At 45.9% G+C, this 15,947-nt stretch overlaps 1 protein-coding gene across 1 annotated transcript in view; it reads left to right on the top strand.

The window, feature by feature from the left end:
* LOC125456776 (uncharacterized) overlaps positions 1 to 15,947 on the top strand; it is a 96,260-nt gene that overhangs the window by 38,905 nt on the left and 41,408 nt on the right. The window contains exons 4-8 of the mRNA XM_059650009.1: positions 126 to 239; positions 5,930 to 6,070; positions 7,355 to 7,476; positions 10,216 to 10,336; positions 11,680 to 12,270. Coding sequence (XP_059505992.1) covers positions 126 to 239; positions 5,930 to 6,070; positions 7,355 to 7,476; positions 10,216 to 10,336; positions 11,680 to 12,270 — 1,089 coding nt within the window. The remainder of the gene's footprint in view (positions 1 to 125; positions 240 to 5,929; positions 6,071 to 7,354; positions 7,477 to 10,215; positions 10,337 to 11,679; positions 12,271 to 15,947) is intronic.

Below are 15,947 nucleotides of genomic sequence, written 5' to 3'. Positions count from 1 at the left end.
AAGGAAAATAGAAAGAAGTGCACTTTAACTCTCACTTTTGTCTCATTTTAAGCTGTATTCCCAATACCCGAGCATTTTGATGAATTAGTAATTTGGTTATTTGTCTGAACATTTTTCATACACAGACGAGAATGACTGTGCATCAAATCCCTGCCAAAATGGTGGAACCTGTAAGGATTTGTTTCAACGTTACCTGTGCACGTGCCCAGAAGAGTTTGAAGGTTGGAATTGTGAAGTAGGTAAGAGACAATGTGACAGTCACTGACACAGTTCGGCAGCAACTTGTTCTTGAAGCTCAATTCCCCAAAAAAATTCCCCAAATTGGTGCTTTCCTTCACAAGCTCCCTATTGTTGTCTGTAACACTCCATCAAATCAAATTCAGCTCATTCTTCCTCCGGATTGAATTGTTCATCCGTAAGACAATTTGGTACAGAAGCAGAATTCTGCCATTCAGCCCATCATGTTTGTACCACCACTAGATCATGGCTGATACGTGCGTCAACCCCATTCTCCTGCCTTCTCTCCGTAACCCTTGACCCCCTTACTAATCAAGAACTTATCTATGAAGGAGAAAACTGAGTTAATGTTTTGGGTCCAGTGACCCTTCCTTAGAACTTTCGATTCTTTTGGTTTTTAAGAGCTTATCTATCTCCGTCTTAAAGACCCTCAATGGCTTGGCCTCCACAGCCTTCTGTGCAATGTTTTCCACAGATTAACCACCTTTGAGCTGAGGAAGTTCCTCCTCTTCTCAGTACTAAAGGGTCATTGTACCATTTTGAGGCTGTGCCCTTGTGCTCTAGTCTCTCCTACTAGTGGAAACATCCTCTCCATGTGCAGTCTATCCAGGCCTCCCAGCTTTCTGTAAATTTCAATCAGAGTCCCTTCATCCCTTAAGTAACAGCCAGAGTCCTCATCCACTCCTCATATGACAAGTCCCTCATCTCCAGGATCATTTTGTAAACATCCTCTGGACCCCCTCCAATGCCATTACATCCTTCCTTGGAGAAAGGGCCCATAATTGTTCACAATATTCCAATTGCAGTCTGACCAGATCCTTATACAGCTTCAGCAGGACATAGCTGCTCTTGTGTTCTAGCCCTCTTGAAATGAACGCTAACATTGCATTTGTCTTCCAAACTACCAAGTGAGCCTACATATTAACCTCAAGAGAATCCTGAACTAGGACACCCAAGTTCTTTGTGCTTCAGATTTCTGAAGCCTTTTCCCATTTAGAAAATAGTCGATGCATTTACTCTTGCTACCAAAGTGCATAACCTCACACTTCCCCACACTGTATTCCATCTGCCACTTCTTTGCCTGCTCTCCTAGCCTGTCCAAGTCCTTCTGCAGCCTCCCTGCTGCCTCGGTGCTACCTGCCCCTCCACTGCAGCTCATCATCTCAGGATGAGGAGGAACCCACATCAAATGGCTTTAAAAACCAGAAAGCAAGGAACAAAGCCATATGATCTGCCATCTATCAACCATACATTGATCTATTTCTCCATTTGTATTTTTCTCTCTCCGTTTCATCACTTGTTCATGATTTCATGGCATCTAATCTTCCATTCCAGGCCACACCTCCACATTCATCCTGAATCGATCACTTCATCTTGTCTTTTTCCCTTTCATTCAACTATCGGGTGTTCTCCCAGCATCCATCCCAAACTCCATCCTTCCTCTTCCCCTTTGTTCATCCATTCCCAACTCCCAGACTTTCCATCAATCCTTCCATTCACACGTCATCGAACAGAGTACAGAACCATGAAGGGAAGTTGTATAGTAATGGCGCGCAGGAGTAAATACAGGAAATGGGCACTGGGTAATGGAACTAGTATGAGCACAATGGGATGAATGGCATTCTCCTGTAATCATTCCTTGCATCTGTGATTCTCTGCATTAGTAAGAAGCTTGGACTTGAGAAATTAAATGGGGCTGTAAGTTAATAATTCCCTGGGACCTGAACAATCTAAATCCCAGCGATCCGAACAAAATGGCTATCAAGATAGTTAACGGGTTGGGAATTCTACAGACTCTGAGACAGATCCCTAATGATTGAATGCTGAAAATTGTTTAGACCACTTCTGCAGTACTGCGTGCTGCTTCGGTTCTCCCTATCTCAGGAATGATATTATTGCCATAGAGAGAGTGTGACGAAGACTGATGGCAAGAATGTCCTACAAAAAGAGATTAGGCAAACTGCGCTTGTATTCTGTAGAGTTTTGAAGAATAAGAGGCGAGTTCATTGAAAGCTCCAAGGGACAAGGAAAGCAGATGCAAGAAAGATGTTTCCAGTGACTGGGGAGTCTAGAACCGGGGGCACAATTTGAAAATAAGGGTTATGTCATTCAGAAACCAAGGCGAAGAGACACCTTTCACTCTGAATCTTTGGAATTTTTTCTTTTGAGGATCATGCACATATTTTACAGTATAGATTGACCAATCTTTGATTACCAAAGGGAGAAGGGACAATAGTCATACTTGGGCTGACAAGTGGCAAGTAATATTGGCACCAGACAAATGCCAGGCAATGACCTTCACCAAAACCAACCATCATACCTTCACATTCATTTGCATCATCACCTCTGGATGTTTTGAAATGTCCTCCTCAAAGTCGGCTTCTCAAAGAATTTCATTACCATACTCTACCTGCTTCACAATGACGTGCAAGCTGTGAACCTCAGCAATGGGTTCACCACAGGCCTGATACGAACAAACTGGAATCAAGCCAGACTGCAATTCCTCACCAACATATCTCTCCATCTTCTTTGTTCCATCATTCCACCCCATCTCTATGAAACCCCCAGCTGGAGCAGAAATAATCTACGGGAAGAGTGTGAAATTTTTCAACCTACAACATCTCCAGGCCAGTGTCAAACCACTCCAAGCTTGTCATTGAGTTACAGTCCACACGTAATGCCTGTTGTATATATATTCAGGAGCCCAGCCACAAACCATCATTGGTGCACTCACTGAGGAGAATGAGAGAATGGACCTCAGACTGATCTTTCAGGAAACTAAGTGTCTCTCTACCAGCCTGCTCCTGCCACACAACATTTTCTCCATCCTGACCACCAGGTGGCATTGAGGTGGCTCAGTGGTTAGCACCGCTGCCTCACAGCCCTAGCAACCCGGGTTCAATTCCACCCTCGGGCTTGTACGTTCTCCCCGTGTCTGCGTGGGTTTCCGCTGGGGGCTCCGGTTTTCTCCGACAGTCCAAAGATGTACAGGTGAGGTGGATTAGCCATGGGAAATTACTCCATAGTGTCCAGGGATGTACAGGTTAGGTGGATTGGCCATGAGAAGTGCAGGGTTACAGGGATAGGGTAGGGAGGTGGGTCTGGATGGGATGCTCTTCACAGGGCTGGTACGGACTGGATGAGCCGAATGGCCTGCCTTCACACTGTGGGGATTCTATGAAATCCCCGGAAAATTATCAGGAGCCTTTACAAAATCTGGAAAATCCACCAACAGACTGGTGTGAGTGTCCTCTCCCAGGACAGTATTCCCAATATCAATGCACTGGTCAGGAAGGACCAGCGGGCCACGTTGTCCCTTCTCTCTCCCTAAAGAATATTGCTCCATTCCAAGCTCGGCAATGGTCGATCATCAGTAGAACGGAAGAGTAAATGCTACAAGAACTTCGTGGAAACCTCCCTGAACAAATGCAACACCCACTTCGAGAAGGGGGATCTGCCTGCCAACCAACCATTTGAATGCCCCTGCGTGGATGCCAAGTGCAAATATTGAATTGGTTTTATTGTCACATGAGTACAGTGAAAAGTTTACACGTCACCACTTACAACACCATCTTAGGTAACGTCTCCTGGGTACACATTCTTGAATACAAATTCTGAGGAGAAAACTTCAGATAATAAAGAAATAAAAAGTCCAGCATTACAGACCTTCGAAAGTACAATATCACAGTAATGAAACAGAAAGTAAAGATATAAATGTCTAGAGAAACAGCCCTTTCATAATAATATGATAAAGGAAAACAAAGATTTAAAAAAGGAGAATTTAAGACAAAATCCACTAAGTCTATTTCACAGCTCTGAGCTTGAGGACATGAACACCTCCGCCAACCTGCAGTGTCCCACCCACTTCCCTCAAACACTAGCCGCCCTGCCTGAGCCTGGCTCCCAGACTGGACTGTTCAACCCAAGCAGAACTCCATCCCTCCCGCCACTACCCTCCACCCCACTGCGGAAGCGATTCATCATTGGCTCTGAGGAGCCGCCAACAATGAAGAAGGTAGAAGCAAATTCAACCAAGGGCATTTAAGAGAGAATATGGGTGTGGTGTTTCAATGTCCGCCACCAAGAGTGGCTCGGTGGGGGCACTACTGATCGAGCTGGTTAGGTCCTAAAGGAGATAATGGGAACTGCAGATGCTGGAGAATTCCAAGACAACAAAATGTGAGGCTGGATGAACACAGCAGACCAAGCAGCATCTCAGGAGCACAAAAGCTGACGTTTCGGGCCTAGACCCTTCATCAGAGAGGGCCTTCTGATGAAGGGTCTAGGCCCGAAACGTCAGCTTTTGTGCTCCTGAGATGCTGCTTGGCCTGCTGTGTTCATCCAGCCTCGCAATTTGTTGTCTAGGTCCTAAAGGACATTGCTGCTAGACTGGGTGAGGGATCTAACAAGAGGGAAAAACACACTCGATCTCATCCTGACCAACCTGTTGGCTGCAGATGCATCTGTCCAGGACTGTATTGGTAAGAGTGACCATCGCACAGTCCTTGTGGAGATGAAGACCTGACTTCGCATTCAGAACAACCTCCATCACGTTGCGTGGCACTATCACCGTGCTAAATGGGACAGCCGTCAAACAGATCCAGCAACTGAAGACTGGGCATCCATGAGGCTCTGGGGGCCATCAGCAGCAGCAGGATTGTACTCCAGCACAATCTGTAACCTCATGGCCCAGTATATCCCCCACTCAACCATTACCATCAGGTCAGGGCATCAACCCTGGTTCAACGGAGATTGCAGGAGGGCATGACAGGAGCAGCACCAGGCCTACCTGAAAAAAAGGTGTCAACCTGGTAAAGCCATCAAACAGGACTACTTGCACACCAAACAACGAAAGCAGCAAGTGATAGACAGAGATAAGCGATCCCACAACCAATAGATCAGATCTAAGCTCACTGGAGGAGGAGGGTCCACAATATCACCTCAGCCGGCTATTTGTCAGTGTCTTTTTTGACTTTCTACTCACAGTTCGCAACACTTCAAAGTTTCATGTTGTCATTTCAACTTTGAAATTGTCTCTTGCACAACAAGATCCAGATCATTAATCTGTATCAGGTAAAATAGAAAGGTCCCAATATCAACCTCTGGGGAATGGCACTATAAACCTTCCTCCAGCCTGTAAAATATCCATTGAGCATTACTCTCTGTCTCCTGTCACTCAGACAGTTTTGTATCCACTGACCCTTTTACAATATAGCCTGTAAACTTTCCTCACAAGTCTGTTGTGTGGCACTGTATCAAACACCTTCCAGAAGTCCATGGACACCACAGCAATAGCGTTATCTACATCAAGCCTTTCTGTTAACCTCTTCAAAAAAACTCAAGTCAGTTACTTAAACATGATTTTCCCTTTAGAAGTCCCCAGCTGTATTACAGAGATAATAGGAACTGCAGATGCTAGAGAATCTGAAATAACAAGGTGTAGAGCTGGATGAACACAGCAGGCCAAGCAGCATCTTAGGAGCAGGAAAGCTGATGTTTCAGGCCTAGACCCTTCATCAGAAAACTGCTGAAGCATCTAGGTCTGAAACGTCAGCTTTCCTGTTCCTAAGATACTGCTTGGCCTGCTGTGTTCATCTAGCTCTGCACCTTGTTATCTCAGCTGTATGACTATACGGTATATATTTACAGAATAGAGGAATGCTTTAATCTGGCTGACTCCACTTGTTTTTAGAGAAAGTCACTCAAGTTGAATGTCGCTTTGAGAATGGCAATTGTGAACAATTCTGCACTGATGTGGCCAATTCTTCTCGTCAGTGTAGCTGTGCGGAGGGCTACAGACTCGGAGAAGATGGATTATCCTGCATTCCTGAAGGTTAGTCACTACTGATGTTCTTTCACTACTGACCAACACAATGGTGGCAACGAAGTTTATCGACAACTAGACACCCAGCAGCCCAGACCGTCTCCAACAAATCATTAGACCCAATGACAAAGTGGGATAGCATGATGGCTCGGTGGTGAGCACTGTTACCTCACAGCCCCGGGGTGCTGGGTTCACTTCCACACATGGTTGACCTTTGCTGTGGAGTTTGCACGTTCTCCCAGCGTCTGTGTGGGCTTGCTCTGGTGCCTTCCCACAGATATGCAGGTTAGGCGACTTGGCCATGATGTCTCGGGATGTGCAGGCTAAGTGGGTTGGCCATGGGAAATCCCATAACCCATCCATAATGTGAATCCTGGATCTCAGTAACAACAGGAATTCTGTATCTCAGAGACAATTAAAATCCTGTACTTTATTGAGGTCGGTACAATTACAACATCTAAAAGGCATCTGGATGGGTAAATGAATGGGAAAGATTTAGAGGGATATAGGCCAAATGCTGTCAAATGGGACTAGATCACATTGGGATTTCTGATCGGCATGGACTGGTTGGACTGAAGCGTCTGTTTCAGCGTTGTATGATGTTATAATAATAGGAACATTGTGGCTCACTACAACAGGAATTCTGCATCTCGGGCATGGGGGAGTCATGTAACACACGGACAACAGGAATCCTGTATCTCAGAGACAATGAGAATCCTGTATCACCATGACAACAGGATTTCTGCATCTCAGTGACAACACGATTCCAGTGTCTCAGTGACAATATATCTCCTTCACAACAGGAATCCTGTATCTCTGTCAACGGTAACTTGTACCTCAGTGGCAAAAGGAATCTTGTAATTTCTTGACAAAAGGGGTCTTGTAGTTCATTAAAGACAGGCATCCTGTAACTCACCCACAACAGGAATTGCATAGTTCAATGACAACAGGTCCTCTGTGACCCCATTTATCAGATTCCTGACAGACCCACGGCACAACATCGTGGGCCGAAGGGCCTGTGCTGTACTTTTCTATGTTCTAACTGTTCTATGAGTTATGTCCCCTCTTTCCCTGCCTAATAAATCCATAGCTAATTCTAGATTATGTTCAGTTTTTACTTCCCTGAAGATAGCTGGCCCTGTTCTTGCACATTGGCTTTCTAAACTTTCGCCAGGGTGACACCGTTTCAGGAAATAACTCAACACTTACTGATGACAGTTAACAAGTCTGTGGATGCACACTTACAGAAAGTTAATCTGATGGAAAACTTATGGATTCCTTTTCTTTTAAAAGTGCCCTATCCTTGTGGAAAAGTGCCAGTTCTGATGAAGCACATGAGTCCATCTGATGACTTTGAGATAAGTGGGAGAATTGTGGGTGGATCAGACGCTTTGAAAGGAGAATATCCATGGCAGGTATACAAGAATGAGTGCTGCAAAATGTATTATGATTCCAGACCAACCTTATACGACAGAACGGATTGAGTATAGGAGTTGGGAGGTCATGTTGCGACCGTATAGGACATTGGTTAGGCCACGTTCGGAATTCTGCATTCAGTTCTGGTCTCCCTGCTATAGGAAGGATGTTGTTAAACTTGAAAGGGTTCAGAAAAGATTTATAAGGATGTTGCCAGGGCTGGAGGGTTTGATCTAGAGGGAGATCCCGAATTTTCCCTGGGGCATTAGAATATGAGAGGTGATCTTATAGAAGTTTATAAAATCATGATGAGCATGGATAGGGTGATCGGCCAAGGCATTTTCCCTGGGTTGGGGGAGTCCAAAACTAGAGGGAATAGGCTTAAGGTGAGAGGGGAAAGGTATAAAAGGGAACTAGAGGCTGGTACAATTACAACATTTAAAAGGCATCTGGATGGGTACATGAACCGGAACGGTTCAGAGGGAAATGGGCCAAATGCTGGCAAATGGGTCTAGATTAATTTACGATTTCTGGTTGGCACGGACGAGTTGAACCGAAGGGTCTGTTCCCGTGCTGTAAATCTCTATGGTTCTAAACAGTGATCCATGATCCCAGGAAGCAGTATCTGAGAGCTCAGATAATCTGACTCTTTTCAAACACCCAAACTGCTGCTTGATTGACAGCGTGAGCTGGGTGAACTTCACTACCAAAACAATCCCGAAAGAACTGCGGGCGCTGGAAATCGGAAATTACTGGAAAAGCTCAGCAGGTCCGGCTGCATACATGGAGAGAAATCAGTGAGCCTGGTTTGTTCTGAAGAAGGGTCACTGGACCCAAAACACTAACTCTGATTCCTCTCCACATATGCAGCTGGACCTGCTGAGCTTTTCCATCAATTTCTGTTTTTGTTATCTTTGCGACCAAGTTCAGCAAGTGTAGTCACAGAAGATATTTCAGTGACAGCAGTTTCAATGGCTGAACCTTTAAAGGGTTAGTGAATGGTACTTTTATTGTAGTAGAAAGGTTCTTTATAGCACAATGTGTACAATATATAGCACTTTTAATGCTTCCACTTATTGTTCGTATGAATTGTACAGTAAGTGGATGGACATGGAAGAAGCATGAGGTCTTGAGGGGTCATTAAGATCGAAGTGAACATCCCCTATTTTTTATTTATTAATGGGATGTGGGCATCACTGACCAGGCAGCATTTATTGCCCATCCCTAATTGCCCAGAGTCAACCACATTGCTGTGGGTCTGGAGTCCCATGTAGGTCCGACCACGTAAGGATGGCAGTTTCCTTCCCTAAGGGACATGAGTGAACCAGATGGGTTTTTCCGACAATTGACAGTGGGTTCATGGTTATCATTGGATTCTTAATTCCAGATATTTATTGAACTCAAATTCCACCATCTGTCGTGGCAGAATTTGAAACTGGGTCCCCAGAACGTTACCTCAGTCTCTGAATAAACAGTCCAGTGATAATACCAACAGGCCATCACGTCCCAACTAAGATGCCAACCTTTTGACCTGGAAAACATGGAGGGCGTGTGAAGAATAATGAAAGTTATTTGGGAGAATGAGGGGTGGGTATAGGAGGGCAATTCTAACTAGAACAGGGCCCCATGGCAATGAGGTGGGACTTTTAACCAATCTGCCTCAATGGCCAGGCTCCTCACTCCTGCTGAGCTTGGATTACATCGTCCATGCTCCCCAAGCCAGTCACACAAAGAAAATCCCCTCTTTCCTGGCGCTTCCTCCCTGACAGGGCTCGGCCAAGACTGGAATTTTCCTGATTTCCGCCACCTGCCCTGAGGAAGAAAATCCATACGGGGTCAGGGTGGAAAGACAGGTTGAAAGACAGAATCCATTATGGAGGTCTAAGCAGGAGGAAATCACAAAATCACAATGAGATCAGATGGAGGCCACTGGGCTTTATGAAAGGGAAATCCTGTTTAACTATGTCTTCATTTTCGGACATAGTAACATTCATGGTGGATAGTGGGGTAACAGTCAGTGTGAGGGTGTGAGGAGTGTGGATAGAGGGGTAACAGTCAGTGTGAGGGTGTGAGGAGTGTGGATAGAGGGGTAACTGAAGACATAAGGAGTGAGGTTAGAGGGGTAACAGTGGGTATTAGAAGTGTGGATAGAGTGGTAACAGTCAGTGTGAGGGTGTGAGGAGTGTGGGTGGAGGGTTAACAGTGGGTGTGAAGAGTGTGAATAGGAGGTAACAGTAGGTGTGAGGAGTGTGGATAGAGGGGTAACAGTAGGTGTAAGGAGTGTGGATAGAGGGGTAACTGTAGGTGTGAGGAGTGTGGATAGAGGGGTAACAGTGTGTGTGAGGAGTGTGGATAGAGGGGTAACTGTAGGCATTAGGTGTGTGGATAGAGGGGTAGTAGTGTGTGAGGAGTGTGGATAGAGGGGTAGCAGTGTGTGTGAGGAGTGTGGATAGAGGGGTAACTGTAGGCATTAGGAGTGTGGGTAGAGGGGTAACAGTAGGCATTAGGTGTGTGGATAGAGGGGTAACGGTGGGTGTGAGGAGTGTGGATTTTCAAAAGGCATTTATTGAATACTTTCCTTCACCATCGCTTACTGTATTATTTTAACCATGAGCAATACAATGGGCTTTACCATTGCGAGTGAAACAGTACATTTATCAGTTTGTCACATTCTTTCTGCTAGTGCCTCTTCGTTCACAAAGAAATTTCTTGACTTGGGTCTATATCTTTATAAACAGATCCTGCTGACTTACCAAGGCGCGGTACTGTGTGGTGCTGTGTTACTCAATCCCCAGTGGGTTGTCACTGCAGCTCACTGCCTGCATGATAAAAAACTGGAGTTGTTTCAAATCATTGCAGGTATGTTGTTCCCGTGGGGTTCGCTATATCTGGGATTCTCCGGTTGGGTTTTGATTGGTTAATGATGGCACATTTGAGATCAGAGTAGTTTGGGACAGTATTACTGGGATCAAAATGCTTCGGACTGGTGCATTCAGGATGACAACTGTTTGCGTGCTTTTATCAGGAGTGGTTTGGGTCGATGGTTTTGGGATTAGAATGGATAAGGTGATCTACCCATGATCAGAGTGGGTCAGGAAAGCATACTCGGGATGGTGTATTCAGGATCAGAGTGTTTTGGAATGGAGCAGTCAAGAGTGGAGTTGTTTAGCATTGAGTATTTGGGGTCAGAATGCTTTGGGATGGACTATGTGGGATGGAATTAGTTTGGGATGGTGTTTTTAGGATCAGAGTAAATTGTGATGGACTATTTGGGATCAGAGTGGTTTGGGACAGTATAATCCAGACCAGAGGGATTCAGGATGGTGTATTTGGAATGAAAGTGGTCCGGTATGGCGTGTATTTTGGAACAAAATGGTTTTGGATTGTATTCTCAGGGACAGAGTGATTTGAGATGGCATGTTTGGGATAAGACTGGTTCAGAATGCTTTATTTGGGATCAGAGTGGCTTTGGCTTGTGAACTAACGATCAGAGTGATTCAGGGTGGTGTATTTGGGATGTGATTCATTTTGGATGGTCTAAATGAATTTACATTCGAGTGGATTCTGCCCTGAGTGTTCTGCTGAACACATTTGTTCCTATATTAGTTCTGAAGAAGATTCATGCTGGACTGAAAATGTCAACTGTTTCTCTCTTCACAGTCGCTGCCAGACCCACTGAGTTTCTCCAGCAATTTCTGTTTTTCTTTCACTTCCACCTTTCTTTTCCCAAATAAACGTCTCAGACAACTGCCTGAGTTTGCTCAAATACAATCACAGTTAAATGGGTTGCAAGTGAAGTTTGGCTTGTGAGCGCTGAATGTAGGGGGCCATATTTTTAAGGTGAGAGGAGAAAGATTTAGAAGAGTCAAGAGAGTCAACTTTTGCACATAGCAGGTGGTCCATGTGTGGAATGAATCTCCAGAGGAAACGGTGAATGCAGGCACAGTTACAGCATTTAAAAGACATTTAGATAAGTACATGAACAGGAAAGGTTTGGAGGGATCTGGGTCAAGCATAGGCATGGAGGACTAGTTTAGTTTGGGATTATGGTCAGCATGGATTGGTTGGGCCAAAGGGTCTGTTTCCATGCTGTATGACTATGACTGTGACCTTTGCCGAGCAGAGAGGGTTATGTTCCATTTGCAAAGTTGTAAAGTGAAAAGGGAGGCAAAATGAAATCAATGACCTCTCTCTTTCTGAAGGTGAACACTTGCTCCAGACGGAAGAAGGCACTGAGCAGGTGAGGAATGCATCCCGGATGATCGTACACGAGAGGTACAACCCAAAAACCATCGACAGTGACATTGCACTGCTCCAGCTCAGTGAGCCCATCGAACTGGATGATTACGCAGTCCCCATCTGTTTGGCAGAGCGGGATTTTGTCTTACGGGAGTTGAACGGAATCCACTACTCCACGGTGACTGGCTGGGGGAGGCTGTACGGTGCAGGGATCATAGCCTCGACACTGCAGAAGCTCCGGGTCCCGAAGGTCCGGACCTCCGAGTGCCGCCTGACAACAGAGAGAGAAATCACTCAGAACATGTTCTGCGCTGGTTACCGGAACGCGATGCTGGACTCATGCCGAGGAGATAGCGGGGGGCCACTGGCCACACCCTACAGGGGGAGCTGGTTTTTAACCGGCATCGTAAGCTGGGGAGAAGGGTGTGCCAGTGAGGGAAAATACGGAGTTTACACAAAAGTGTACAAATTCAACGAGTGGATACGGCAGTACGTAAATCAGGGCAGGCCAACGACGAGCCCGACTGTGTCGGAGAACCGGACTGAATCCATGAGATAAATGGTACGCACTTCTCAAACCACCTTTTTGAGACAAATGTGAAATACAGGATTGTAATGTTTCATCACGAGAATTAAAATCACAAAGTGTTGCAATTCCAGCTTCCGATTCAAGCCCTGTCAAATTGTGCGGATTTTCTACACTATTCCACACAGTTTTTCATTCGAATTTCTCTCAGAGTGGAAAGTAATGACACATGGTGATTTGACATGAGAAGCAAGCCAAGGGGTTACGGTCTTCCTGGAGACTACGGGGAGTTCCCTTCTCCTCACAATAGGTCACTCGGAGTAATTGGTTTGAGGAGATCACAGCTACACCCTGCTGTGGGAAGGGTCAGACAAGCAATGGCAGAACTCTTACTGCACAGAAAGAGGCCATTCAGCCCATCATGCTAGGTTCTATTACGTAGTGCCAATGTTCCCCATAGCCTTACATACCATTTCTATCCAAATAACCAAATTGAACTTGCCTGCACCACATTTCCAGGCAGTGTAGTCCATACTTGCTGTGTGAAAAAGATTATTCTCACATCACCCTTGCTTTAAATCTCATGCCACTCTCACTATTCCTTTACAAGCAGGAGCTGCTTCTCCCCCCCCCCCACCCACTTCTGGCTTTAAGATCCTTTATCAGATCTCCTCTCAGCTTTCCTCGCTCCCAGGAGGGCAGTCTCAACTTCTTCAATTTATCCTCATCACTGATGTTTCTCATCCCTGGAACCGTAAATCACCTCTCCCCTCTCTCTCCAGTGTATTCACTTCTTCCCTATAAAGGGGCTCCTGGAGCTGTCCACACTACTCCAGCTGGGGTCTACATCACCTCCCTGCTCCGGCACTCAATGCCCCCATTAATAAAGCAGAGGACAATGTATGCTTTATTAACGGCTCTCCAGCTGTCTCCTGCCACCTTCAGTGATCAGTGCATGTGTACCCCCAGGTCCCTCTGCTCCTGCACTGCCTTTAGAATTGTGTTCCCCCCCCCCCATTTTAAATTGTCTTTCAGTGTTCTTCTGAACAAAATGCATCACCTCACATTTGCTGCATTGAGCCACTTATCTGCCCACTCCACCAACTTGTGAATGTCTTTTTGGAGTTCTGCACTGCCTTCCTTACAGTGTATTCTCCCAAGCTTAGTGTCATCTACAAACTTTGAAATTGGCCCCTCCACATTAAGATCCAGTTTATTAATATATATCAGGAAAAGTAAAAAGATCCTAAAGCTGACCACTGGGGAATGGCACCATAAACCTTTTCTCCAGCCTGTAAAATATCCATTGAACATTACTTTCTATCTCCTGTCACTCAGTCAGTTTTGTATCCACTGACCCTTTTATACCATGGCCCGAAAACTTTCCTCACAAGTCTGTTGTATGGCACTGTATCAAACACCTTCCGAAAGTCCATGGATACCACATCAACAGAATTATCCTCATCCAGCCTTTCTGTTAACTCTTCAAAAAGCTCCAGCAAGTTAAACTCCATTTTTTCTTTAGAAATCCATGCTGACGCTTTTTAATCAACCTATCTTTTTCCAAGTGCTATTTCTCCCCACCACAAAAGTCAGGTTTAGCAGCTGTGATGGCTTATGCAGTCAAATATTTGGAGCTTGTTGCACAATTGGAGGAGTGGTTGAAGACTCTCTTGCTCTGCTGTTACAGTACTGCAGTTTTTAGCAAACCCATTCAGTACAGCATTCCCTCAGCTGCCCCTTAGCCCCAGAGGTCTGTCTGTCTCCCTGTTTATTGCAACATATCTCCTTAGTGATGGTCAGGTTGGCTCTCCTGGGGACACTGCAAAGAAATGACTGTGCTGAGCCAGACATTGATACAGGTCAAAACCTGCAAACAGCCCAAGCTGTTGAATCATGTTTCCATGCTGGGATTATGTTTGCACCAGTAAAGGGATAATATATCTCTTTTGAGCTGGGTCTTTCGGCTCTTTTGGCTGGAAGCAACTCCATAACCATAAGACCATAAGGTATAGGAATCAGAATATAGCCATTCGGCCCATCGAGTCTGCTCTGCCATTCCATCGTGACTGATATGTTTCTCAACCCCATTCTCCCTGCCTTTTCCCTGTAACCTTTGATCCCCTTTACCAATAAAGAACCTATCCATCTCTGTCTCCAATGCACTCAATGACTTGGCCTCCCAGCGTTCTTTGGCAAGTTCTGTGGAAGGAGTCTCTCTGCGAGTGGAGTGGAGTTTCCCACCATATCTTACGAAACATGCACAGTAACTGCCATTTGAGACTTCACAGTGAGAATCACATCTGACTATTGTCTCACCTTACTTCGCTCTGTACCCGGAGTGACTCGACACCAATTGATAATTGACTGGCATCCCTGGCGCTGTGTTTAAAAGCCTGTCATGCACCCAGGCACGCTCTGTCAGCCCACAGCTGCTCTGCACGGTCCGTGACAGTTGCTGCCGAACGTGGCAGACAGAGGATTGCCAAGTGCCCTGTTGTTTGGGCTGAGAGCTGGAGGGTCCTGCTGGATTGTCTGGTGTACAGGCAGGTCTAACAATGACAAGTCAAAATGTAGAAGGGACATAGAGGGCTTGGTGGCTTGGTGCAATGAGAACAATCTGTCTCTCAACGTCAGCAAAACTAAAGAACTGATCATCGGCTTCGGAAAGAAAGGAGGAGAACACGCCCCCATCATTGGAACTGAGGTTGAGTGAGTGAAGTGCATCAAGTTCCTCAGAGTGTTGAAAACCGACAACCTGTCCCAGACTTGCCACATAAATGTGACAGTCAGGAAGGCACAACAACGCCTCTTCTTTCTCAGGAAATTTGTCACGTCCACAAGGCCCCTCACCGACTTCTACAGATGCACCACTGGAAGCATACTGTGCCGGTGCACAATGGCCTGGTGCGGCAACTGCTCTGCCCAGGACCGTAACAAACTACAGAAGGTGGTGTGCACAGCCCAGACCATCATGGGAGCCAACCTTCCATCCACGGGCTGTGTTTACATGGCTTGCTGCTGCAGAAAGGGGGCCAATGTCATCAAAGACCATCGCTCCCCAGTAATAACCTCCTACAACCATCAGGCAGAAGATACAGAAGCCTGAACGCACTCACCAGCAGGTTCAGGAACAGCTTCTTTCCAGCTGTATTCAGACTCTAGCCTCAAATAATGTAACCTGCAATGTAACCTGTCTGTCTCTGAGGCTTTTTGATCTGTACATCCTTTCGCTTACTATGATCTAACCGTACTGCTTGGAAACAAAGCCTTTCACTGTATTTCGGTACACGGGACAATTAAATCAATCAATCTTCCAGGTCCCCCAGGGCCAGCATTGGAGGCCAGACTGTACCAGCTTGCTCCAAAAATGCCCACCAGGCTGGAGGAGTCTCACTGTCTGGAGGAAGGTAGCCAATAATCTTCCCCACTCTCTCAGTGTCAGTGTCACTGTCTTCTCTCTGCTATCTCTGTTCCTGTACCCATCTCCTATCAGGGCTCATACTCTAGCATTCTCACTATTGCCTGCAACATCACCTTCACTCACTGTTAACCATCCTAACACCACTGACCCTGCGTGCTCTCTGCACTGCCTACCCACTCACTTGGGCCACCTCCCCAACCACACCAACAGGAACCCACTTTTTCATCTCCCGTAATACCTGCCTCTCTCTCAACCCAGGAGGAAATCAGCCCACAGTCAGG

The sequence above is a fragment of the Stegostoma tigrinum genome, chromosome 12 (genome assembly GCF_030684315.1).
Source record: "Stegostoma tigrinum isolate sSteTig4 chromosome 12, sSteTig4.hap1, whole genome shotgun sequence".
Taxonomy (NCBI): domain Eukaryota; kingdom Metazoa; phylum Chordata; class Chondrichthyes; order Orectolobiformes; family Stegostomatidae; genus Stegostoma; species Stegostoma tigrinum.
The sequence above is the reverse complement of the archived record's forward strand: the minus strand, read 5'-3'. Positions and strand labels throughout refer to the sequence as shown.